Source organism: Babesia bigemina (genome assembly GCF_000981445.1).
Source record: "Babesia bigemina genome assembly Bbig001, chromosome : IV".
In the NCBI taxonomy this organism is placed as follows: domain Eukaryota; phylum Apicomplexa; class Aconoidasida; order Piroplasmida; family Babesiidae; genus Babesia; species Babesia bigemina.
Window position 1 is genome coordinate 720,231 of NC_027219.1, and position 22,634 is coordinate 742,864.

Below are 22,634 nucleotides of genomic sequence, written 5' to 3' on the forward strand. Positions count from 1 at the left end.
AGTTCGTATACCCTTCTCTGTTGCCGTGCACGGTCAAGACGCTCCCCTCGGAGGCGAACAGCTGCCCGAGTTTTATGGCAGATGCATTTGTGACACCGGCGTGTGCTGTACTGGGAACGTTTCGTCGGTGATGCGCAGCAGCCTGTCGAAACCCTCCGACTCGTCCGGAGGCTGCATCTGCTTGAAGTAAGTGCGTACAACGTTTTGCGAAAGATGCGCATACTCCTGCGGCTCCACGATCTGGGGAGGGGTGAATTGCGTGCCAACGTCGCAGCTTACCTTGCGGTACCGGAAAAAGTGGAGTGAGAAATTCACAGAAACGTCCAGAAATACGACAGTACAGCTGACTCCTGCGGCGCGACTCACGGCTATGTAATCGCGGCGCTTCTCCGGAATGGCGTTGGCCCCGTCGATGATGACATTTTCACCCCTCTGCAGGCATTCCCTGGCAGCGCGCACACCGGCATCCCGGGTTCTCAACTCGTCCTCGTTTATGCGCGTAAATGACGCAAATTTGTTCTTGCACAAGAAGGTTTTACCACCCGACGGCGGACCAACTAGGATCACCATGCCGCCGGTAACGTCCAAAGGTGCCGGGTTTGTACCAACCTTCTTTGGGTCGAAGTCGACAGTTAGAGGCATGCTCGGGTGGTTCGCGAAGTATTCTTCCGGCGTGTAGAATCCGACATTGTTGTTGAGCGCATACTTGAGGTCGCAGTCTGAAAAGTCGGCTTCGAACTTGTTCCTCAAGCTCGCTGGTTTCAATTTTGCGATAATGGCGTTTGCATCCACCGGCTCATCGTTAAAATAGCGGTCCTTGCGTACATAGCTCCTGTTGCTGAAGTCCTCAGCCTTCAGCAAAGCCATCACACGCTCACAGTGGGCATCAAGTAGCTCATCAGTCCAAACCCTCCCAGCTGCGTCTCCCACGTAGAAGGAATTCGCACGGTCGACCTCGATGCCCTCGTTGAGGTGTTGTTCGTAGAAGGTGAGCATTCCGGGCCCTGTTGCATCATGAAACCGTCGTACAAGCGGGGTTGGCCGAGCGGGGAGTTGACGGAAAGATTCGAGTTCACTGCTGCGCACGAACACACACCTGGTTTTCTGGACAAATCTCTTCTGAATCTGCACCGTGGTGTAAACATTTGTAACACATCGGACTAACCCTAGCAGGATGTACAAGGGGATGTCGACTGTGGCATGATTTGCGCTTAATAGTTATGCCACCTACGCTCATTGAGGAGCAGTTGGATTCTCGCTGAAGGTATTTAAGGGATCAATTGGCGTTTACGTACCGAAAATGAGTTTTGACACCCTGGGAACCTCGAAAAGCTGACTCTGGTTGGAGCAGATGACGATGGCCTTGCTGAGCTGCATTAAGAAAAGCGAGGAAAACACGGAATCGCAAACTGTAGGACATAATGTTTAGGAATTCTTTTCGTGTACCTGTCAATATACAGTATGAAACAATTGTGTTGCGTTTTCGGTGTCCCGGGCTGTCATGTAAGATTGCAAAAAGGACTATAAGTACAGAATATGTAGACAGAGACTCTACTATCGCGAAAGCGGCAACGACGCGCCTGGCACAGAGTTTTACTCACCCGTCTGCGAGTTCCTGTTGCAATTTCTGTTTCACATTTGTGTTGTAGAGGATGAAGTCGTTGGGGATGGCTGGCTTGTTAATCCACGGTTTACAGCCCTTTACTAAGTCCGGAACTAGCGTGCTTGGCGTCAACATTAGAGTATTGTCCATGTCAAACATGGCCAGCTTGGAAGATGGCTTCGGATCGCCGTAGCGCTGGTAGAGGACACCATCATGCTGCGTCGGTGTAGATGCAACACTATTTTCCTACCTGCTTCCACTGCGGAGGGTATTCGAAGTATTCCGACACCATGGTGTCTAGAATACCGTATGTGTAGTATTTCGGGGGCAAAAATGGAATCTCGCTCGACCAGATCTCTATGCATCGACCACCATAGAGAGCTCCGTGGTAGTACCGTTCACCGTCATCCATACTTATCAGTCAACCCTGTGGGTCGTTGCAGTTTTATGCTGTCATAAACGCCCATTAGTGATTATGTGTCATCGCTAATCGGCCTTTAAGCCGTATGTGTAAGATGTCGACGCCAGGTGTGTCATTGTTTGTGGCGACTATATGTGACTGGCGATCGACCGTTTATGTGCTCTAATCGATTGTAGCAGTGCTAAAATCCATGCCAGGAGCTTTCGGGTGTTTGTAGTCGGCGTATTACGGGTATACCAGGTGTCCAATTACGAAGCCTACGGAATTGGTATTGTCTGCGACGCCAAGCTTTCGTTTTCGTGCCTACAAAGCGTATCATAGGGCCTGTTGCATATGGTTTGACGCGCGAGTAACACCTCGTTAGCGTGTTGATGTGGATCCCGCGGCTGCTGTAAACGCTTTGGTGGTCTTACGCCAGTGCAAGATGGCGAAACTAGAGGACGTGTTGGTAGACGCCGAGGCCGTTTATACATGCAACTATCTTCTGAAATGCTATAGCGATGACTTCGGTGTGGACGTGCTCACTGAGGTGCCGGATATAAACGTGGCTGCGGCGTCATTCCTATCGGAAGTTGCCGGGAAATCGGCTGAACAGGTAAAAGCCACATTGGACAGGCTGAATCATGCGCTGCTGGTTGTAAGCGCCTTGCGTCACAAGGGGGTATTGAACAACACGAGCGACATAATAAAAAGTGAGGAGGAGGTGAACACGTTTCTGGGTCTGCTCAACGAGGTGTCAGAGTCGGTCGGTGTTTTGCGCAGCGATGTTGAAAGCCGCTATGGGCACTCTATTTCTTTATATCGGTCGTTAGAAGATGACATCGCGTGTCTTGACGGCATTTGTAAGGCTCAGGCGTACGTGGTTGAATGCATGGGCGTGTTATCCGGTCTGCGTGAACTCAAGTCCGAGAGCCACAGTCTGGAAACGTTAGACGGCTATGCGGCGTTGCTGAACACGTCACATAAGCTCGGTAAGATCATATCTCGCGTTGCTGCGATGCAAAAGACCGATGTGAGCAGCATTATCTCCAGGCAATGTGAGGAATTGAAGGCGGAGTTGGTAAATCTCGCATCTGAGAAGGGCGTAAGCGCCCTGATTCGTCAGCACATGACGTCAGGTAGTAATGACATAGTTGATGAGGGTACACTGAAGAGGCTCGCGATATGTCATTACATTCTAAAGGAGCTCGCAGTAACGCCCTCGTACACGCTACGCCTGGTGGATGAAATGGTCGCGTCCACAGGTAGGTGCATCAATTTGGATCAGTTGTTGAGGTCGGGCACACGGGACGATATGTGGCAACAATTCTTAATATCGCAGTTGGCCGAATTCATGGCCAAGTACAAGTCGTGTCTGATGGCACTCCATACATTCTGCCGTTCCGTGAACTATCGCCTGAGCGAACACCTGAATGAGGAAGAGGAGCGTATTACGAAAGTATGTCCCCTTCTCTCGCAGCCACTTCGTAAGCAACATGACCCTTTAGAGGTGTTCGCTGCATGTGAGCTTTACGTCAAGCGTTGTGTGGGCATTTTGCACACAGCCTTAACTCAGCTGGAATCGCAATCGCCCTCAAGTGGACGCTTCGACGTTGCGATGCTCGCCCCTCAGCTGATTTCCATCGGGGAATGCACCCACAAGGAGCTATGCCATTTGAACATCCCCTTCAACATGCACGCCCACTACTTTACGGTGGTGTGCGAGAGGTACGCCAAGGAGTTTATGACCAACGCCGCTGCGCGTATGCTTCCGGCGTCTCAGACGGCATTCGCGGCCTGTTTGAAAGTGCTACACCAGAATGGCGTGAGAAACTTCAAGGGCTTGTCGCCCGACCGCGAACTGCAGCTTGCAGCCTCCGTGGTCCACTCGGTGCCAGTAGACGTTGGTCTTGCGCGAGTGATGTACGACTTTTTAGATAAATCGCACAGCTGCGAGACCCTGCATAGGCACGTGTTGGAGGTTGCGAACTCGGCCCTGCAGCATATATTACGGGCTGCTGAAGATGTGTCCACCGTTTCAGGATCACGTCTGCTGCTGAGCGATGGCGGCAGCAAGATATCGCTGAAGCGTCCCACCGATGCGCACCGTATTAATGCGCGCATCTATCACTACATTTTGTCGTTCGTGGACGTGATAGAGCCGTGCCTGGTAATGCCGATGGACAAGGAGTCGAAATTATACGGTACGGTGCAGAGTTGCAAAAACTTGAAGGTCATTGACTGCTGGGCTGATGATGTTGGTGCCACCCTGTGGCATACGGTATCCTACATCAGCTCGGGTAATTGCCAGGAGTTTGGGTGGCAAGCGCAGCAGGTGCTCACCGCAACGCAGAATATTGTGAAAATATGCAATTTCTTGCGGGAAAACTACTTCAACCCGCTTGTGCCATATGGGCGCCTACGCCTGTTTAGGCGTTTGGCGACTCATGCCATCTCATGTTTCGTTGTTTATGCATTGACGGTCTGGCCTCTGGAGGAGAACGACAAGATTTCGCTGCTGGGCGTCGTGACCGAGTTGGAGATGGAACTAGCTGAAATCCTGAAAGAATCAGTGCCCAAGCTTGAGTCCGACTTCCTCGCGGCTCTACGTCGACTTCTTTACCTAGGCGATGAATTGTACGATGTAATCGACTCGCCGGACTTCCAAACCAGCGCGTGTCTGAAGCTGCCACTGGATCTAATATCGCTACACGTGATGACACGCATAGTTAACAGCACCCATGTGTCGACGTCGATGCGTGAAGAGTTGTTGCGTTCGCCTCTCCACCAATATTGGAAGACAAGCAGCATACATAACGTTCTGGATTCCTTCCGCAACACGATGCTGCGGTACGATCCATCGGTTCCGTGCTCGCCGATGTTCGGAAAGAAGTTGGCAGCTTATTTGAAGCAGTTTGGGTCGTTCGAATCTCTGCTAAGCGGACAACTAAGTGGAGCCTTTTCCTTCCTTGACAGTCACTAGATTTCAATATTACCCGGTATGATATTTTCGCTGCATCACTTATACTCGCATCGTATTATTCGAGTTCCTGCAAATATGCGTATTGCTGCGCCTTGTGCCATTCGAGAAATACAGGTATTGCAAATTGTATTCCACAACATTAGCACTATTAGTTGTGCGTGTATCTGCGTCTATAAACTTGGATACGAGATATCCGGGTTTTTTCAATAGTCGCAGCGTAATGAGGTGAGAAAAGAAGTGATAAGTCACAGGGATGTGGTCAATATTTCTTTTAGAGTTACTGCCTAGGCGTACAGTAATATTATCACGTGACGCCATAAAGACACCAGAATTCCCTAAGATATACCGCGTACTCCATGTCTCCATTACATTTTATGTAGGTACTATATTGTTCATACGTTGTCGTATTGTACCTGATGAACGCAGCGACGAAAACAATTTGATTGTATGGTAAACATAGTTGCCAAAGACTGCTGAACTGCTTAATTATACAATCAAACAATCCCCATAGGACCCTAAAAATGCCACCAATTGATGAATTTAGATGTAATATAGTCATTCAGGTGATCTTAGACAATCACCAGAGGGAACCAGGTGACGATAGTAGGCGAAATGAACTGCCATACAAATCCTGAGAACAGGAAATACCCTCCAGTAGCAGACTAGATGAAATAGATGCAAGGTATATGATACAGAGTTGCCTAAATGCTGTTGACATAAGTCGATTCGTCGAAAACTATCATGAATGTCAAACGTTAATCGTGACCTTAAATCCCAGGCTGCTAGGATGTATATGAAAACGCACCCATAAGTGGTATTATCAAGTTAGCACAAATATTCCGCTAATTCATGCTCTCACAATTGCAGCGGTCAATGTTGCAATGGCCTGCAGCACCTCAATTCCGCACTCTACGTTATTCACCTTGCGAAGCATGCAAAATACCGCAATGGAGGATACGGTTACGCAATATAGCAAAGCATATTACCACATCAAATATAGCGTCCAATGCCTAACTCCAGTAAACATCAGATGCAATGCAGTCTGTGGTGATCAACATTTACCCACTTAGCATGCGTATTTGGCACAGGATGCGAGCAAGCATTTAGGATTTTGAACAATGATACATCGCAAATACTCACACAAAACCACTTTCCTAACTATACATCTGCTGATGCAACTAGGTTATCGCATAACCCAACCTCTATTACAGTCTACTGGATAAGTTTTGTTCACGGCGGTCATGATAGGTTAAAATGAGCGCTGGGCCTTGTGGATGCAGAGAAGCAAAGTGCTGTGATGGCGATACTACTTGCTGCACGACTAAAGGTTGCAAACCAGAAGGACCATGTGAATGTTGCCCCTGTGCATGTGGATGCGGATGCAAGAAATCGGATGGTTGCCAGTGCTGTCCATGGTGCTGTGAAAAATGTCCAAATTGCCCACGATGCAAGGATAATCACGAACGTCGCAAAAGCGGCGAATGCAATCACAAGGGTTGTAAGAGATGTACAAACTGGTTGAAGTGTCGATGTCATTGGTGCATAGTTCGCTTATGCGCAATACTTGGCACTATTACATTTTTCGTCGTCTTTCTCATTGTCTACTACAAATATCCCGACAAAGCTCAGAAATTGAAACGTGAAATTGAGCATGCATTTGGTACGCAAACACAGCCGCCCACCTCATTAATTGCTACACCCAGGGCCCTCTCATAGCCTCACACAGCTGGCAAATTAGCTAATAATGAAGTCGTCACATGCATACATCAATTGGCGTCCTTTGTTATATGTACTAATGGAGAATTACAAGCCCACGTCGCCATCATATGGGGAATAGAATGAGAAGCCAAGCAGTTGGTCGCATACGCGGACACCAGACGTTCGACATTCCGTCTACAATTCTGACTCATCTAATGTACGCGTGAACATGCTAGCACCTACGTGCGTGACTAATAGATGTGCACAGCCGTGCTAAAATATGACTTCAAGGCACGCGGTATCGTAGTTACGGCTGTCTATATGCGTAACATTATTGTTCGCACCACAATAATCATTTTACGCTGTTGATAAGATAGGCTGTTGTCAGCCAAATTGTAGCGTCGAGGTGGCGGGAACGTGCCGCAACGGTCTGTGGAGTTAAGAGCTCTCTGTGCTTTCATGTAGTTGACCACCACACTATTCTACACGCCATACAGCTCGCCATTGCATGTGTAGTTGCTCTTCGCAACAATATGTACACGGTGATGCAAATAGGTGTATGTATGTCCACACACAAGTAGACGGCGCTGTGCATGCATATGCGTTTATGTACATTTTACAGCCAAGATTACACGGGAGCGTTCGAGGCTTCAAATAAGCTTTTCATTGTTGTGCAGGGCCTTTTGTTAAGCAAGATGAGCCAGGGTGCGCCGGCGGCGTGCGGGTGTGGTAGCACTAAGCATAGCAATTATGCGTGCATAGGCATTGCTTTCGCCGTCATTGCAATCGTCTGTGCCGCTTTCTATTTCGTCGCCAAATAAGTGCCGCTGAAGTTACGTGGCGCGTGGCCCGTGGGAGTTAATAGCGTGATACTGCGCCGATGGTGAAGTGTGTATACCAAAGGACATCTAATTCGTCAAATAATGATCGCCTTTTCAGTTAACCCTTTGACTGTTAGCACATCGGGTATCTGGCGTGTCAGGGATGTGTCTGCGTGGCCATACGGGCGCTAACGGAGGAGACGTTTGCACCTTTTCTCACGTGTTTATCGCGTGATGGCGATGCTACTACTGGCTTCTTACGCAACATCACATTGACTACCTACGTCGGCATCGCACGCTACAGCTCACCTCTGCGCTTGGTAGCGCACGCTTAATGCGGTTCGGCATAAACACTATTTGGTTGTTGCATTTATGACATTGCGTCACTTAAAAAACAACCGGAAGCCTCTTAATATCTGTGCTACGGTGTGTAACGGCATACGGCGCATTAGACAGAGCAAATCCGTTCGGCTGCGGATCCCCTCGCTTTGCGGCCGTATAAATGAAGCATATATACCGTCGCTACATCAGGATACTTAGTGCAATGCGCATATTACTACAATTTATAGGCAAGCGTTCACGGCGCTATTTAGGTTCCCCGTGGCTGGTCTCGCTCAACATCAATTTCTTCGGTGTTGAAGTGCACCTTGCTATATTTGGCTTGCACGCTGCGTTTGATCCTGAGCATTTCTCTGAAGCACTCTTCGTTTCCGTGTAGCACCTCGAACTCGCGCCAGTCCTTCCAGAACTGTTCGTGTTTCTCCGGATCGCAGAGCTGGGCGCAGTAAATGAATATGGCACGAGCTCTGTCTATTTCTCCAAGACCTCTTTCCATCTGGATGTACATGCCACAGAGTTCGCGTGCGTATTCGTCGTCTACGAATTCGAGGCACTCCTGGTATATGTTTCTTGTTTGCACTATTCCGTAAAATTCGGCTGTTTTGGCCAGGTACAACTTGATCATGGTGAGTTGGTCACCCTTGTCCGCGCACTTGGTCGCGTCTTTCAATATCCCTAGGCAGCGCCTGACTAGCCCGAACTCCTCCTCCATGTGGGCGTAGAGGAAGTACAGGTACTTGACGTACTGCGCGGGCACGTCTCCAGTTTTGGAGTCCTGCCCCGGATTTAAGCAATGGTCGAATATGTCGCGTGCACGCTCCAGTTTGCTTCCGTGGTACCTGTTGACAAACTTGGTGAGGTACGGCAGGTAGAGGTAGTAGAGCTGCGGCCACTTAAACAGAGCGACACATTTCTCGAATACGCTGAAAGCGGCTTCAAAGTATCTATTGTCCTCCAGAAAGGTGGCGAAATTGAGCGCAATTTGCGGCGTCACCACCTTGAGTTCGACCATGAGGTCAAACGTTGACCTGCAGGTTGCGATGGTCCCCAGGTTCTGCTCCAGGTCCAAACACAGACTCCAGAGCTTTACCGACCGATACAGCCGCTGCTGCACATGGTTTGGATCCTTTTTGTTCCTCACATCAATAGCCTGCCTCGCTAAATCCAACGCTCTTCTGAAGTTCTGGTTCCTCAGGTGCATTTCCACCCAAGCGCACCAGATGGAGGCCAAATCGTCCACATACTTGAAATTCCCCTCCACAGCCTTTTCGTACACGTGATCAGCCGCGTCGATGTCTCCGGACGATTCGAAATGCGAAGCATATGCGGTCCACAGTTCGGTGACCCTGCCCACTGACCGCTTGGGGTCCACTGCAGCTACAGCCTGTTCAAATATTTGCTGCGTTTTGTTAGGGTCGTTCTGCATGAGCTGTGCGTAGTGCAGCCAGTTGTAGACGTTGTGGACGTTCTGCTTCAATTTGACGTTTGCCATGAGAATGGCGCGTGTGTTGATGAGGTTCTCCAGCCTGTCCACGGTGATTATGACGTCGGTTGCGGCTCCCGCGGTTTTCTTACGCTCTTTGGCTAACTTTTCCAGGAACCTCGCGTACACTTCGAAGATTGTTGAGAAGTCTTGCACCGTTGTGACCGACTTCAATGCCTCCTGCAAAGTTTTAGCTGTTGGCGTGTCTAGAACTCACCTCATACACGTCGCGTGCGCTGTGCATCTGCCCCCTCAGTATATGTATGTCAGCCAGTATAACCCAAAGCTGGGCGACCTGGTCGCTGTACTTTCCGATTCCCTCCTTTATGATATCGTCGATCGGGATGCTGTGTATGTGGTGGGAGTTGTCTCTGACAAGCTCGCAGAGTTCCACCCACAGGTCATACTGCGACTTGCCGCTTTCGGAGACGAACTTGTCGTCATTCAGCAACTCACAGAGCACCACACAGGCCTCATCATACTGCTTGTGCCGTTTCAGCAATTCGTACAGCGTTTCCCTGTGGTTGGGCTTGAGCTGGATGTAGCGCCTGAGCACCGCCCTCCCCATCGGCAGCAGGTCCACCTCCTTGACGAACTGGAGGTAGTGGTTCCAGATCATCGCATGCTGAGTAATGGGCAGGTTGAGCAACGCTCGATCGTACGTGCGCCTTGCGCGCGTGATCATGTTCTGCGTGCGGAGGAACTGCCCGTAGAGCAGGTATATCGCCGGCGCGGCGTAGACATGAACCAGACAGTTTTCAAACACCCGGTTGATGCGCAGATACGCGGCCGGGTTTGCATAGAAAGGCGCTTTGATGGCCTCTATGCTGTCCCTAATGTAGCCGTACCATACTTTGTAACTCAGCGGCACGTACTTTACCGCCCGTTCATAGGTGGCCAGAATCCTTTCGGTGATTGGGTCGTTACCACGTTCCTGACCACTTGTAGCCGTACCATCGTTATGGTGTGGCACTTCGGACGCCACAGTCTCGAGTATGCATATATCCTTTATCCGGTACACCCTGGCGTTGCTGCCAGGCTGCCTCAGCGACTTGAGGAGTGCGATGTGGTCCACCCATGGCTTGCACAGGTCCGGGTACCTGTCTATTTCCTTATGGAATCGTTCGTCGTACAGTGCCGCCAGTTCCTCGTGTTTTTTGCGATCATATGTGGTATCCAGGTATGCCGCGGCGTCGTAGACATCGCCGCCGGCGCCCGTGTGCCCGGATGGCCACTTTTGCGCCATCTGTGCTAGGCAGTACTATCACTCGTAATTAGCCGTATTATACTACAATATCCCGTCTCTATGCCGGCAACGAGACCAGATCACGCGGAGGTATGTGTCGACGTGCTTGACGCTTGTGATTCTGTGCTTACCATCCGCGATTCTCCCATCCTAACCATTACACCCAGAATATATGATTCTTCAGTGTTAGGATTTTTCTACAGTGTGTCACTGGTAGTGGGCGTATAACCCTGGAATCGTTTCCTCGACGTCAGCCCTACCAACCGCGTGCCCAGTGCACTAATGGAAGATTCCGCATCACTGCCTCCCGCCGTGATGCGCCGTATTCGAGTTTTATTCTGCCAGTGAGACCTTCGTTATGGACCGTTCGCCGGGGCGTCCCGTCCGCTACATACCGCGGCGCTCGGGTAACTCTAACTCAGATGACCAGAATGAGAACACTGTACGCGTCTGGGTCGGCAACATCCCACCTTCGGTAAACTTTTCGTCGTTAATATCGGCTCTGCGGGAGTGCGAACTACCCACGTGGACACATGTGTTACTGAGGAAGGGCGCCCATCGGAATTTCGCGTTTATTTCCTTCACCAATCATGAGGATGCCACATTGTGCGCACAGATTCTCCACCATCGCCGCGTCTTCCCAGGTGTGTTTGAGTAGCTATCTCTGCGTTCGATGCTGCTTGTCTGGATGCCTCCGGTTGTGCCTTCCGTTGTAGGCGGTACTGCGTCGCTGCACTTCGGGTTACACCGTAGCCCGGAAAAGCGTTGCACGTGCACACATAAAGGTGTTTGGCTGTGTGGCGGTGTTATTGCCTTTTCGTTTACTGGATTTCCACGATTGTGCTCTCTTGGGAGAGGCATCGCGGAGACCCTGCATGGACTTGTTTCCATTTTATCATCATCATCATCATCATCATCATCATCATTATCATCGTCATAACCATCCGTATGTACTTGTGAGAAGCCATCGCTACATGTGTTTGCCCAGTTATACGTTTGTGTACGTGTATACGTAAGAAATTGGCCGTAATATACGTTGCAGACTCTGACCTACCTCTGAAGGCGCAATTGGAGACGCCTCGCGATGGTGGCGATTTATCATCCACCACTGCCAATTCAGATGACTTAAAGGTCACATATGGCGGCAACCGCCAAAGATCGGGCTACAGACGCAACATGACCAGTACAACTCACGTGTACGAAATGTTGCAGGACGCAGACGAGTCGACGCTGTGGCACGTCTACAAAAACGAGGACGGCATCCCGTACTACTACAATCACATCACGGGTTGCACGCAGTGGGAGAGTCCGGTTCCACCGTTGGTCGCGGTTGCGAACTCGGTGAACGAGCGTACCCGTGGGGTGTCTCCGGACGGCGCAAATTTGTTTATTTTCCACATCCCGCCGTGCTGGACGGACAAAGATCTTGCTATGCACTTCACTCCTTTCGGCAACGTTGTTTCAGCCAGGGTGCAGAAAGACGGGAATGGACACAACGCAGGTTGGTGTTTGCTTGCTCTTATGTCTGCACTGTTCGCCGACACTGCTGACTGGCATTCAGGTTTCGGCTTCGTTAGTTACGACAACTGCCAAAGTGCAGCTGCGGCGCTACGCTTAATGAAGGGCTACGCCACTAACTCTAAATTTTTAAAGGTCGAGTACAAGATTAAGGACAGCCCACGCAGCTAAAGCACGCGCTACCGTGCGTTCGCGCCAATCACATAGGCCTCACGCTCACGTGAACGTACGTAATAACCTAGATATAGCTATGATTAGTGCGGCCACCAATATGCCCCCGAAAACCACGCGCATGACGACGGCGTTTAGCCTGCCCTGCTTGAGCAGTTTGGTAAGGTAGGCATCAGCCTCCTTGATGGAGAATTTCGTCTCCTGAACCTCCTTCTGTACATTGTATAAGACGTTGCGCTGCTCGTAGAGCTCCCCCGCGGCACTGGCTCCGATCATCTCCGTCTCCTGTGCCATCGCGCAGGAGGTCTGGAGGTACTCATAACCCTTTTGTATGAGCCTGTCATTTTCCTTCAGCTGGTTGTAGTGTCCGCCCTCTGGCTGCTTGTTTCTGCCGCCTGCTCGTTATTCTAGCCAATGCCCGTTTTTGAGTAACGTACTGCCCAAGAGCTGCATCCGCTCCAGTTCGATTTCCAGGCCTTTTGTGCGATTCGATGCATTTTTGAGGACCGACTTTATTCGGCGTATCTCTTCAATGCGCGTAGTTGCGATATCTCCGTCTGAGGCGCGAGCTTCCAGCTCCAGCTGTCTGACCTGCACGGCGTGAGTATGTTGTTGTACGGAGCATGTGCCATATCTCATTTGTATGCAGCCACTGACGCCTCCTATACCAAACATCCCGCAATATACCCGCTGGACTCCTCCAACCATTATATATGCCGATATTGCCGCCTCTCGTAATTGGCAGAGTGCGTGGCGATGAGCGGAACACATCGCCACCGTTAAGAGCAACGTGATATGAAATAGCACACATTCCACCCACAGACGCAATGCAATCACGTCCCAGGCTCCTTACCGTTTCATCAGCGGAAGAGATGACTTTCTTGAGCTGCTCTATGTTTTGCCGCTGTGTAGTCGAGCTTCCTACGGCAACATTTACTCGCATTCAAAAAGCACGGTCCACACATTAATAACAGCTAACGTATTGGCTTCTCTGAAGCGGCGAAACCGGATGAAGCGCCGCTCAAAATTGAGCGGCAACTCTAGGTCATACGCATCTTGGAGTTAACCTACCGATCGCTCCTTGGTCGCACACTCTAAGCTGATCGGATACCTTCTCCAGAATGCCCTTTACATGGCGGTGGTACTCCTCGAAGAGATCGTCCATTTTTATGGAGTGGCAACAGGTCGGTTGCGGCGGCTCAGCGTTGCCAACCACCCGGCATCACTCACGGCATACGCTGACCAGCAATAGCCATTTACCGTCCATTTACTAAGCCGTATTAACAAAACAGTCAATGAAACTGGAGACAGCAGCAGAACAAAAACTGTCCAAACCAGGAATCGAACCTGGGTTGCCACGGCCACAACGTGGTGTCCTAACCTCTAGACGATTTGGACTACGTCCACACCCGAAATCCAGTGCTTAAGCTGTACTGCACACACCATACAAATAATTATTGTTTATGTATGTGACGTTAGTGATAGGAATCTTGTCACCTTTCGCGACATCAACGACACATTATGCATAACAGGGCTACCAGTGGCTTTTATACGTCATGTGATCTTAAGGTAGATAACTGGTGGATTAGGCTACCCTGGCCAACGTTTACCTTTATTTAATAATTTGACGCACGACTTATCGAACTCATCTAGATCATAAATATGCTGCTAATGGACGTATATCATAATAAGCGAGGCCAATAGATGCCGTGACCCGGGATCGAACCGAGGACCTTCAGATCTTCAGTCTGACGCTCTCCCAACTGAGCTATCACGGCCCACAAAGGGTGTTGAAATCTTAGTCAAGGCTCAGTGTCTACGCGCTTATGCAGTACGTACTGGCGTAAATAAACCTTCGCTGGTCGGGCGTTGCTCTCCACTGATCTTTTTCATGCTTGCAACGGCTTCATTCAACGCTGTTATGAAAAAGCAGCCGTAGTTAGGCTGGGATGTGTGGATTAATGGTTTCGCAATTTGCGGCGGCCGGTGGAATTTTCGCTACTGTCGTCTCGCGTCGCTGAGTGGAGCGGCTGCGCAGGCGTACACCTGCTTTCAGAGATGTGTTAAACTCTGTATATGCGCTATCGTGGCGTCTATGCGACCTGTCGGTGTGTTGGCGTTCGTTTGTATTCCGCTCCACGGCCGTACGGAATCCATACTTTTGCACGGGACATGGGCCGGATTCATAATACACGCCCCTCTTATGCCGTCGGGTGTTGACGGCCAATTAGGTTTGTCTTAGGTGCTTCTTGGGTATGGGAAGCAATGTCACGTACGCCAAGTCGCCAATCTAGCCGGGAGTCAACCCGGCAATCTGCTGAAGGTGACGCTAGTGAGAAACCTCCTAGCCGATCCCAGAGCTTTGTTGAGAACGAGCAGTCTGGCGTTTGGTGGCTCTATGGACAAGCGCGGCGTTTTTTCCGCTCGTACCGCAGCCGGAGGTTCGAGGAGGTAAAGAAGCCCGTCTCCAATGCCGTTGCTCCCACGGTTGAGGCGCCGCAACCACGATCGCTCCTGCGCACTGTGAGCGCCTTTTTTACGCGTGGCCAGGACAATGAAAGTGGACCGTCAGCCAAATGCGTTGCGCCGTCGGCCCCCCCATTGGCCGATAGGTGCTCTCCATCTCGGGGCCGCCCGACTCGGCTGCGATGGCGCCACCGCGCCTTTGCGAAGCGAGACGACGGGAGGCTGGATGGCGGTTTGTCCGGAAGCGACAGCAGCAACGAGAGGGGCCGCCTGCCTGCCGGTCCTCGGGAGACCATGAGCGACCATGAGTACACGATCCGTCGTTCCGCGTCTTCTGCTTCTTTATCGTCTACTCCCATGACGGCGCCCGACATTTTGGACGCCGATCCGTTTTGGAGGGATCACCACAACCGAGTTGTGGGAAGTTCGCCGTCTCGTTCTCGAAGGTCGTCTCTGGACGACACGCGCAGCGAACGCAATAGTGACCGCCGGCCGATGAACTCACTGATCCAGCGATTCACAGCGTTCCGTCGTGGTGACAGCGAAGGGCAATCTGATGAAAGTTCGAACTCCCCCTTCGCCAAAGCAGCCGGCGGGCGCGACCGCGGCGGCCCGAATACCGGGCGTGCGACGCACTACAGCCCCACCCGTGACTGGCTCCACAATGAGGACGACGCTGGTGGTTCTGACAGCAATTCAAGCGTCCGAGAGGGGCGCTTCTTCAACTTTCGCAACAAGATCTCTTCGTTACGCCGAATTTTACCGCCATCGAAGAATGCGCCAGCCAACGCCGATGGGACGGTAAAGGGTGTCCGGAGGTTCCGCCTGCTGTCTTGCCGTCGTTCGTCTCATTCCGAACGCGAGGACGAGCGGTATAGCTCGGGAACGGACTATGACCGATCGCCGCGTCTCTATCGCTCGTCGTTCCATGGGGACCACCCTGGCTCGGGGTCGTACTGGCGGCTCGATTCTGCAAGCTCGCGGGACGAATCCGGCGCTCACAAGAGTACCGACTCCAACGCGAATTCGCCATTGGAGCGGGTGGTAGTGCTGACGTCAAACCCCCAGCCGGAGTTCGACTTGGTCCCCATCTGTCTGACCAAGTGGACTGCTGAGGCCGTGCTGAATTTGGAGGATACGTTTAGTTCGATACCGTTGCTGAGGGAGACCCCGCTGGCGAACCGCGGCGACGTTTTCCAGCGAAAGCTGATTGCGTGCCAGACTGTGATAGACTTCAACTCCAAGAAGGTGCTGCAGCGCGCCATAGAGCTGAAGCGCCAGACGCTGCTGGAGATCATCGAGTACATCAGCACCACCCGCAACTGCATGAACGAGAGCGTGCTGCGGGACGTGATCGACATGGTGGCCGCGAACGTGTTCCGCAGCCTTCCTCCGCGGACCAAGAAGTCGCCGTTCAGCAACGAGATCGACGAGGAGGAGCCCACGCTGGAAATATCGTGGCCGCACCTGCAGATTGTGTACGACATGTTTTTGCGTGTGATTGTGAGCAACGAGGTGAGTTCTAAGATGGCCAAGAATATGATCGACAAGCCTTTCGTGCTTAAGCTGTTAAGCGTTTTGAACTCCGAGGACCAGCGCGAGCGCGATTATTTGAAGACGATTCTGCACCGCATCTACGGCAAGATCATGCCCCTGCGCACCTTCATCCGGAAATCGATCGACAACCTTTTCACGCACTTCATCTACGAGACCGAGAACCCATACGGCATCACGGAGCTGCTGGAGATTTTGGGCAGCATCATCAACGGCTTCGCCGTGCCCCTGAAGGAGGAGCACAAGATCTACCTGGAGAAGTCGCTGACCCCGTTGCACAAGCCGAGCTCTGTGCGCAGCTACCACGCTGCCCTGTCGTACTGCATGATCCAGTACGTCAACAAGGACCGCAGCCTGGCCTCTGTGGTTTTGCGCGCGATCCTCAAGTTCTGGCCCACGACGAGTGCGCAGGCCGAGGTGCTGTTTCTGAACGAGATGGAGGAGGTGCTGAACCTGACGGAGTCGACCGAGCTCTCGTGCGTGGTGCGCCCAGTGTCTGTCCGGCTGGCGCAGTGCGTGTCGTCGTCCCACTTCCAGGTCGCCGAGCGCGCGCTGTACGTGTGGAACAACGACCGCGTCTCGCGCCTCCTGAGCATGCACAAGCGGGAGGTGTACCCCTACATCGCGCCCGCGCTCAAGCAGAACATCGAAAGCCACTGGAACGACGCTGTGCGCGCTTTGACGCTAAACGTGGCGGCACGTCTGTCGGACTACGACCCCGAGCTGTACTTGCAGTGTACGCAATTGATGCACGGATCTAGGTGGGTTGGGAGCACGTAGGTTTAACTATTTGCAGATCGGGCAGCACGGCTTCCCTGACCCCGTTAGGCAGCTTTTGCACTTCCGTCGTGAGTTCGAGCGACAGCCCGAGTCCGCCGGAGCAGCGTACGTCGTCGCACGACACGGAAGAGCAGTAGACGGCCTGTAGACAGTTGTCAGCACCTGGTTTCACGATCCCGGGATGCGCATTCGGCGCCTGCGAGGGATGTCCGGCTCGCGTCAGTACTTTGGACACAGCACACCCACCACACCTGTGCCATCGGGCGGCTAATAACCTGCATTTCCTATTAGTGCAACTGCATAGTTTAACTATATTCGCTGATTTAAATAGCAAGATGGATTCGACTGAGGGCGAGAAGTTGTCGGCGCGCAGCCAGAGTGGCGCGGAGCTCGACTCGCAGAGCGAGAAGAATATCGACTCCGCCAGGTCCGGCGCCTCCGAGACCATGCCCGCACCCGCCCCCGCGGCCTCCGCCGATGCGGGCCGCATCATGCGCGCGGACAGTGCTGCAGCCGGCTTCAACGCCCTCTCCGCCAGCACCCCGGTCTGCTACTGTGTGTACGAGGAGGTGGCGCAGGGCACCTTCTACTTCCAATGGAAGGCTAACACCCAGGAGCCCATCAACAACCATGTGATGATGTTCGTGCCCAGCAAGACGGTCCCCAAGTTCAAGCTGGTCAACGACGGCGGCCGCTCCGAGCTGGCCACGCGCGTGATGGTAAGGTTGCACCTTGCGCCGCGTAGCGTCACTTTGCGCAGCCCGACAAGCAGAAGTTCTGGTCGTCCCTGTGCCTGTTCATCAAGTCTGCGAAGGAGTACAAGGCCAAGCTGCAGCTGTTCCCCGGGTGGAACGACATCGTCCCCTACAAGTCCGACATTTACTTCCACAACGGCACCAACACGGTATGCGTCCGCGCTTGCGCTGCTAACCCACCGCAGGTGACCAAGGTCGGATACGAGCCCATTGACCTCGAGGACGTTGCCGCGATCGGCATTGCCGGCCGCGCCAACCTTCTGATGGCGAACAAGATGTCTAAGGAGCAGTTCTCCCAGGGTGTCCGCAAAGGAGGATACTGCCTGATGCTCTGAAATCCAGTATGTGTAAGCAACAGTATTGTTTGAGGTCGCTCGCTGACGCCCGTGTCGGCGATGCCGCACCTCATGTCCCGACAAGTTAGCCGACATGATTCCTGTGAAACACTGTTTAACATACGTCCACGCTAAATCTGTATTGTGTGATGTGCCGGCTGCGCTCCGACACGTGCGTATCTACGGTGTCTTACTCCAACACCGGCAGGACGAAACTGTCGAGCGACATGTGCAAAGATCGAAACGGCAAGTCATGATACGTCGCCGTGCAACAAGCAAACAACAGCGTGGCCGCGCAATGTGTGATTTGCGTGTTCCTGTGAGCCTCTGCGCAGAGGGCAGTGAAAAGTTGCAGCAGGAAGCGAATTTCCTGACACATGTCTGTTTCCACACACGTACTAGTTGCAGCAATGGCATAGTATGTTTATTGTGCAGTATTAGCGGTGAGACTCCGGTCACAATGTGTAGACGGTACTCAGACGCCATCACTACCAGGGTGAGAAGGCAGTTTCTGTCTCGTGCCCGCTTCGGGCACAACACCAGCTACGATTCAATGCTAGCGCAACAGATAACTGAAATGCCGTCGTAGCGTCACAGCCGAGGGAAGGCTGCGGTCGTAGCCCTCCATGAGGCAACTGGACGCCGAATAGCTCAAAGAGTGCTACACATTTACTACACTTTTGAATGTTAGGCGTCACATTCAACGTCCGTGCGATACGTTAGGTGAGTCCCGCTTGCATTTTCGGAGTGTTGTCTTTTGTGCTCTTGCATCACTGGCCGCCGAGACTGAGCGTCGCCTGGCGCTCCAGCCGCCTAAGCCGCGTATATGCAGTGTACTTTGGCGGTACAACGGGTGTTTTGAGTATTGTTTGAGGTGTGTGTGGATTCGCGCGTTCTTCGCGAAATGTGTACACATCTGCGCTGTGACATGGCCTCCGCCCGTTTACAGTCGAATCTATTCCGCCTGCTGCGACGCAGGCGTGTGTGCTTTGAGTCAGTGCTCATTTGTGGATGTCAAAATGGCTGCGCGGAGTCGTAGTTCGCTGATGTGTATGCAGAGCGACTTTGAGAAATCGCCTTCAGCCGCTTGCCCCGAGCAGGACGAGTGGTACCGCGAGCTCGAGCGGCACCGGACGTGTCTTAAACGGCGTTGCAAGGAGCTAAAGACCGCCTTCCGCTCCCGGGAGCACCCGCAGCATACGAACGGTAATTGCGCCGAGCACTCTCCGGTCCACAGGAAGGCCCGAAGTCCTGTGTCTACACCAGTTTCGGCAGTGCACGGCGACAAGGCGCTGCACGGCACCCTGAGCGACGTCGGATCTGGCATTTGTGAGCATCTACCTTCGCCGAGGGCACTGCTGGTGACCCCCAGTCGTAATCGAGGCGACCCGTCGAACGCCACCCCCGCGCCAAAGCATTCCGGAAGGCGCTTCGACCCTCGCAAGGACCGAGGCGCAGTTCTCAATTCGTCGTGTAACGGCACTGCGCATCGGCATCTTCGTTTGCAGCGATCGTCCAGCGTGGGCAGTGCTCGCAGCTTCGAAGGAGGCCTCACGTCGTGTCCATCATACGCCGACAGCCTCAGCGAGCGCATCCCCATCAACTTCCTTTTGGCCTGCAAGAAGGGCATCGGAGCTGTTACCCCCAGTCGCAACCGGTCCTTCACGCTGGTTGACTGCCTGGATCGCGCACCTCGCCTGGGCACCGATTCACGTCATGCTCACTGTCTTCACCGGCGCGGCGGTATATCAAAGCCCTACGAGCGCAGCTGCGTGGGTGATAGATACTGCGTGACCAATTTCGACCGACAGCCCGAGAGTCGGCGTCAAAAGGCGCAGCAGTTTTGTGGCGGCATCAAGGGCACCGACAAGGGCCACGAGCAACGGCCTCACCCATTTGCCCACCCCGATCAACCCAGGAAATCCGGTGTCGCATCAACGCGTCCAACCTGCTGTGCTGATCGTAAAGCGCACGGGGGCCACACGAACTATCCGTACAGAGCCGACCGTTGCAATCATCAAGGGAAGGACTGCAGGCATTGCCACAGGTGCCACCATTGCTACGGGGATAATTTCAGGATGAGTCGTGTGTCGTGCACGTCGCCTGCCAACAACGAGGTGGGTGCTTCGTTGGAGGCAACTGAGGGATTTTCGTCATCCGCTCGCGAGGCCTCCCCGGCGCGTCGATCGGAGCCCGGGTCCCCCTCGAGAGCTCCGCGGCAGGTTGACTTGCAGTTCATCGGCAACCTGCTGACCGGGTACCATGTGAACGTGGATCTGCTGAAGGCTCCGGAGCTGGGTTCCGCCGAGAGCACGCGCTACGTGCTCTCCATCTGCCGCGAGGTGTTCATGGGCGCCATCGGCGCCCAGGTGGTCTACGTCGTGACGAGCATGCTGTTCGGCAACATAGCGGCGGCGATCATAGTGTCGCTGCTGTGCGTCCAGAGCGCCTTCTGCCACTGCGACGGCCGCCCGGCGGCGTACGTGATCAACGGCGTGCTGTCGCTCGTGGTCGCGTCGACGGTGACGGTGGCGTTGTGCACCGAGGTCTCCGGGCTCGAGCCGTACCGCGTCGACCCCGTGCTGAACACAATATCGTACGTCTATGTGCCGCTGTGTTTCGCGTTCGGGGTATTTTCCTTCTACCTGGCGCACAGCAACTACGACCTCCACAAGCGCGAGAGGCAGGCCATCGTCTACGCCGTGAACCGGCTGCTGGGCGACCGCTTCCGGGTGAACCAGCGCGACCTCACCATCGAGCGGTGCCTGTGAGCTGCGCCGCACGCGCGTTTCAGCGGACCCGCCCCGCAAGCGGCTCGGAACACAGGGCCACGTGTAGTTCAGTGAACGTACGAAAGACCATACGCACTGCACGATTAATCTGATGCACATTATTGCTTTGTTTCTGGCGATGCGCCCGAGGAACCGCCGCTAGCTACGTGTCACGGACATTCAATTCGCGGATTTGCGGCCGGCTTCCGCATTAGCGGAGGCCGTGTATGCGGCTTTCCCTTGGTTGCCTTGGCCCTGGGAGTTGTTGTTCGCGTTCCCACCCTGGGACGAATTCTGCCCAGATGAGCGCGAGTGCCACTTTTTGTTGTAGTTGCCCTTGGAATGTCCCTCGTTGTGCCCCTTTTTGGGGTTGACCTCCTCGTCGAACCGCGCTAACGTAGCTCTGGCTTCGGCCAGCTGCTCCGGGGTTATGCGCGGAATGTCGTCGATGCTTGAGTTGAGGGGCCCCAGCGCCTCTAACCGTGCGATGGACTGCGCGTGCACGATGTACAAGTGGTGGCCGTTCCGCTCCTGGTTCCCCTCTGCAACAGTGTCACAACCGTGCCGACGAAACTCACTGATGATGATCGTCGGGGTGCGCTGGACGTCCGCGTAGAAAAGCTCGCCCTTGATGCGCTCGCCGGTGGTGAGATCAATTTGCACCTGGACTGCGTGTACGTGAGGTCGCGTATACAGCGTGCAAGCCGTACCTCCGATATATTTGAAGGCGTCCGGCCCTCTGAGCGGCTCGACGGCCTCGTTCTTCTGGTTATGCGAACCCGAGCCCGACCGCTTGGAACCAGAATTGCTCGTGGATGTGCTCGGAGCCGCAGGTGAGGCTTCGTTCTTTTGCCCCGCGTCACGCGAGCCCTGTGCTTGTGAGTGGTTTTTTTTGCTTGTCTCCATCTCGAGCCGATGGGGATACGATTTACATTATGGCAAGCTCGGCACTCGCGCTCTAGCGTGGGCCGCCGGCGGTAAACGGGGCTACACTCCACAGCATGAGTTCGGCAAAATGCGGCATTCTCAACACAAATATACAAAGCATTCGTTCCATTATATACACCGCGAAATCGCAGCCGCGGTTCTGAAGCCCCCTCCGCGAAATCGCTTCGTGTGTTAGCGGAGCCGGCATCAAAAGGCGCGCGTCAGCTGTGTACCAGTTTGGGGCGCGCGCAAAATGCCGACCTGCGGTTATGCTTATTAATCGCCGGGGCGCTCTCTACGAGACTGCAGCGGCTGCCGTGATTCGCCGCGTGACACCGTGACGTCGGCGCCCTTTACGAAAAGGCGTTAAAACGTGTGCCTAGGGCTCTTCACACGTGCTGCGAGTAAGAACACGAGCGCGAACGGCAGCAGGGTGAACAACACCTGAATGTCATTGTCACTGCTGACCAGGGCCGGCACTCTGCCGGTCAGCTTTGCGCGAAGCATTCGGTGAACACGCATAGACAGAGTTACGAACGATTGTTATAACGGATTTACACTAGGCACACACTTCAGATCGGTCTTCCGCCACCTACCTGGAACCACGTCTGTCGCACGTAGCTGGCGAGTATGATCCAGGCGTCCTGTGCTGGCGGCGGCCGAGCGTCGTTGGCGTAGTCCGTATCCATTAAAAGTATCTTTTGGTCATATTAATGTGGAAGGACAGTGCTGTGCCTTTAGAAATCGTCACTTTCTCCACTACACATTGCCGCGTCCGTACCAC

General features: G+C 53.3%; 11 protein-coding genes across 11 annotated transcripts; 5 read left to right on the forward strand and 6 right to left on the reverse strand.

The window, feature by feature from the left end:
- Positions 1-72: 72 nt before the first annotated feature.
- Positions 73-1,377, reverse strand: BBBOND_0403300 (polynucleotide kinase 3'-phosphatase, putative; the record flags this gene model as incomplete). The annotated part of the gene is made up of 5 exons (XM_012914574.1): positions 73-1,004; positions 1,097-1,125; positions 1,166-1,193; positions 1,232-1,258; positions 1,296-1,377. The coding sequence occupies 5 exons, from the start codon at positions 1,375-1,377 to the stop codon at positions 73-75; spliced, it is 1,098 nt and encodes a 365-aa protein (XP_012770028.1).
- A 220-nt stretch (positions 1,378-1,597) lies between these two features.
- On the reverse strand, positions 1,598-1,895 carry BBBOND_0403310 (hypothetical protein; the record flags this gene model as incomplete). The annotated part of the gene is made up of 2 exons (XM_012914575.1): positions 1,598-1,819; positions 1,854-1,895. 2 exons carry the CDS (start codon positions 1,893-1,895, stop codon positions 1,598-1,600), a joined length of 264 nt encoding a protein of 87 aa, XP_012770029.1.
- A 553-nt stretch (positions 1,896-2,448) lies between these two features.
- Positions 2,449-4,986, forward strand: BBBOND_0403320 (hypothetical protein, conserved; the record flags this gene model as incomplete). The annotated part of the gene is made up of 1 exon (XM_012914576.1): positions 2,449-4,986. One exon carries the CDS (start codon positions 2,449-2,451, stop codon positions 4,984-4,986), a length of 2,538 nt encoding a protein of 845 aa, XP_012770030.1.
- Positions 4,987-8,094: 3,108 nt separating this feature from the next.
- On the reverse strand, positions 8,095-10,573 carry BBBOND_0403330 (XBA-binding protein 2, putative; the record flags this gene model as incomplete). The annotated part of the gene is made up of 2 exons (XM_012914577.1): positions 8,095-9,507; positions 9,545-10,573. The coding sequence occupies 2 exons, from the start codon at positions 10,571-10,573 to the stop codon at positions 8,095-8,097; spliced, it is 2,442 nt and encodes an 813-aa protein (XP_012770031.1).
- Positions 10,574-10,931: 358 nt separating this feature from the next.
- On the forward strand, positions 10,932-12,262 carry BBBOND_0403340 (-CUGBP Elav-like family member 1; the record flags this gene model as incomplete). The annotated part of the gene is made up of 2 exons (XM_012914578.1): positions 10,932-11,217; positions 11,616-12,262. The coding sequence occupies 2 exons, from the start codon at positions 10,932-10,934 to the stop codon at positions 12,260-12,262; spliced, it is 933 nt and encodes a 310-aa protein (XP_012770032.1).
- Positions 12,263-12,307: 45 nt separating this feature from the next.
- BBBOND_0403350 (hypothetical protein, conserved) lies at positions 12,308-13,427 on the reverse strand (the record flags this gene model as incomplete). Its single annotated transcript, XM_012914579.1, has 4 exons — positions 12,308-12,657; positions 12,700-12,853; positions 13,116-13,183; positions 13,334-13,427. The coding sequence occupies 4 exons, from the start codon at positions 13,425-13,427 to the stop codon at positions 12,308-12,310; spliced, it is 666 nt and encodes a 221-aa protein (XP_012770033.1).
- A 1,100-nt stretch (positions 13,428-14,527) lies between these two features.
- BBBOND_0403360 (protein phosphatase B regulatory subunit, putative) lies at positions 14,528-17,199 on the forward strand (the record flags this gene model as incomplete). The annotated part of the gene is made up of 2 exons (XM_012914580.1): positions 14,528-17,043; positions 17,079-17,199. The coding sequence occupies 2 exons, from the start codon at positions 14,528-14,530 to the stop codon at positions 17,197-17,199; spliced, it is 2,637 nt and encodes an 878-aa protein (XP_012770034.1).
- Positions 17,200-17,397: 198 nt separating this feature from the next.
- BBBOND_0403370 (hypothetical protein, conserved) lies at positions 17,398-18,152 on the forward strand (the record flags this gene model as incomplete). Its single annotated transcript, XM_012914581.1, has 3 exons — positions 17,398-17,781; positions 17,823-17,966; positions 18,003-18,152. The coding sequence occupies 3 exons, from the start codon at positions 17,398-17,400 to the stop codon at positions 18,150-18,152; spliced, it is 678 nt and encodes a 225-aa protein (XP_012770035.1).
- Positions 18,153-19,171: 1,019 nt separating this feature from the next.
- On the forward strand, positions 19,172-20,923 carry BBBOND_0403380 (hypothetical protein, conserved; the record flags this gene model as incomplete). Its single annotated transcript, XM_012914582.1, has 1 exon — positions 19,172-20,923. One exon carries the CDS (start codon positions 19,172-19,174, stop codon positions 20,921-20,923), a length of 1,752 nt encoding a protein of 583 aa, XP_012770036.1.
- Positions 20,924-21,103: 180 nt separating this feature from the next.
- On the reverse strand, positions 21,104-21,829 carry BBBOND_0403390 (hypothetical protein, conserved; the record flags this gene model as incomplete). Its single annotated transcript, XM_012914583.1, has 2 exons — positions 21,104-21,465; positions 21,502-21,829. The coding sequence occupies 2 exons, from the start codon at positions 21,827-21,829 to the stop codon at positions 21,104-21,106; spliced, it is 690 nt and encodes a 229-aa protein (XP_012770037.1).
- Positions 21,830-22,216: 387 nt separating this feature from the next.
- Positions 22,217-22,539, reverse strand: BBBOND_0403400 (hypothetical protein; the record flags this gene model as incomplete). The annotated part of the gene is made up of 2 exons (XM_012914584.1): positions 22,217-22,342; positions 22,447-22,539. The coding sequence occupies 2 exons, from the start codon at positions 22,537-22,539 to the stop codon at positions 22,217-22,219; spliced, it is 219 nt and encodes a 72-aa protein (XP_012770038.1).
- Positions 22,540-22,634: the final 95 nt, after the last annotated feature.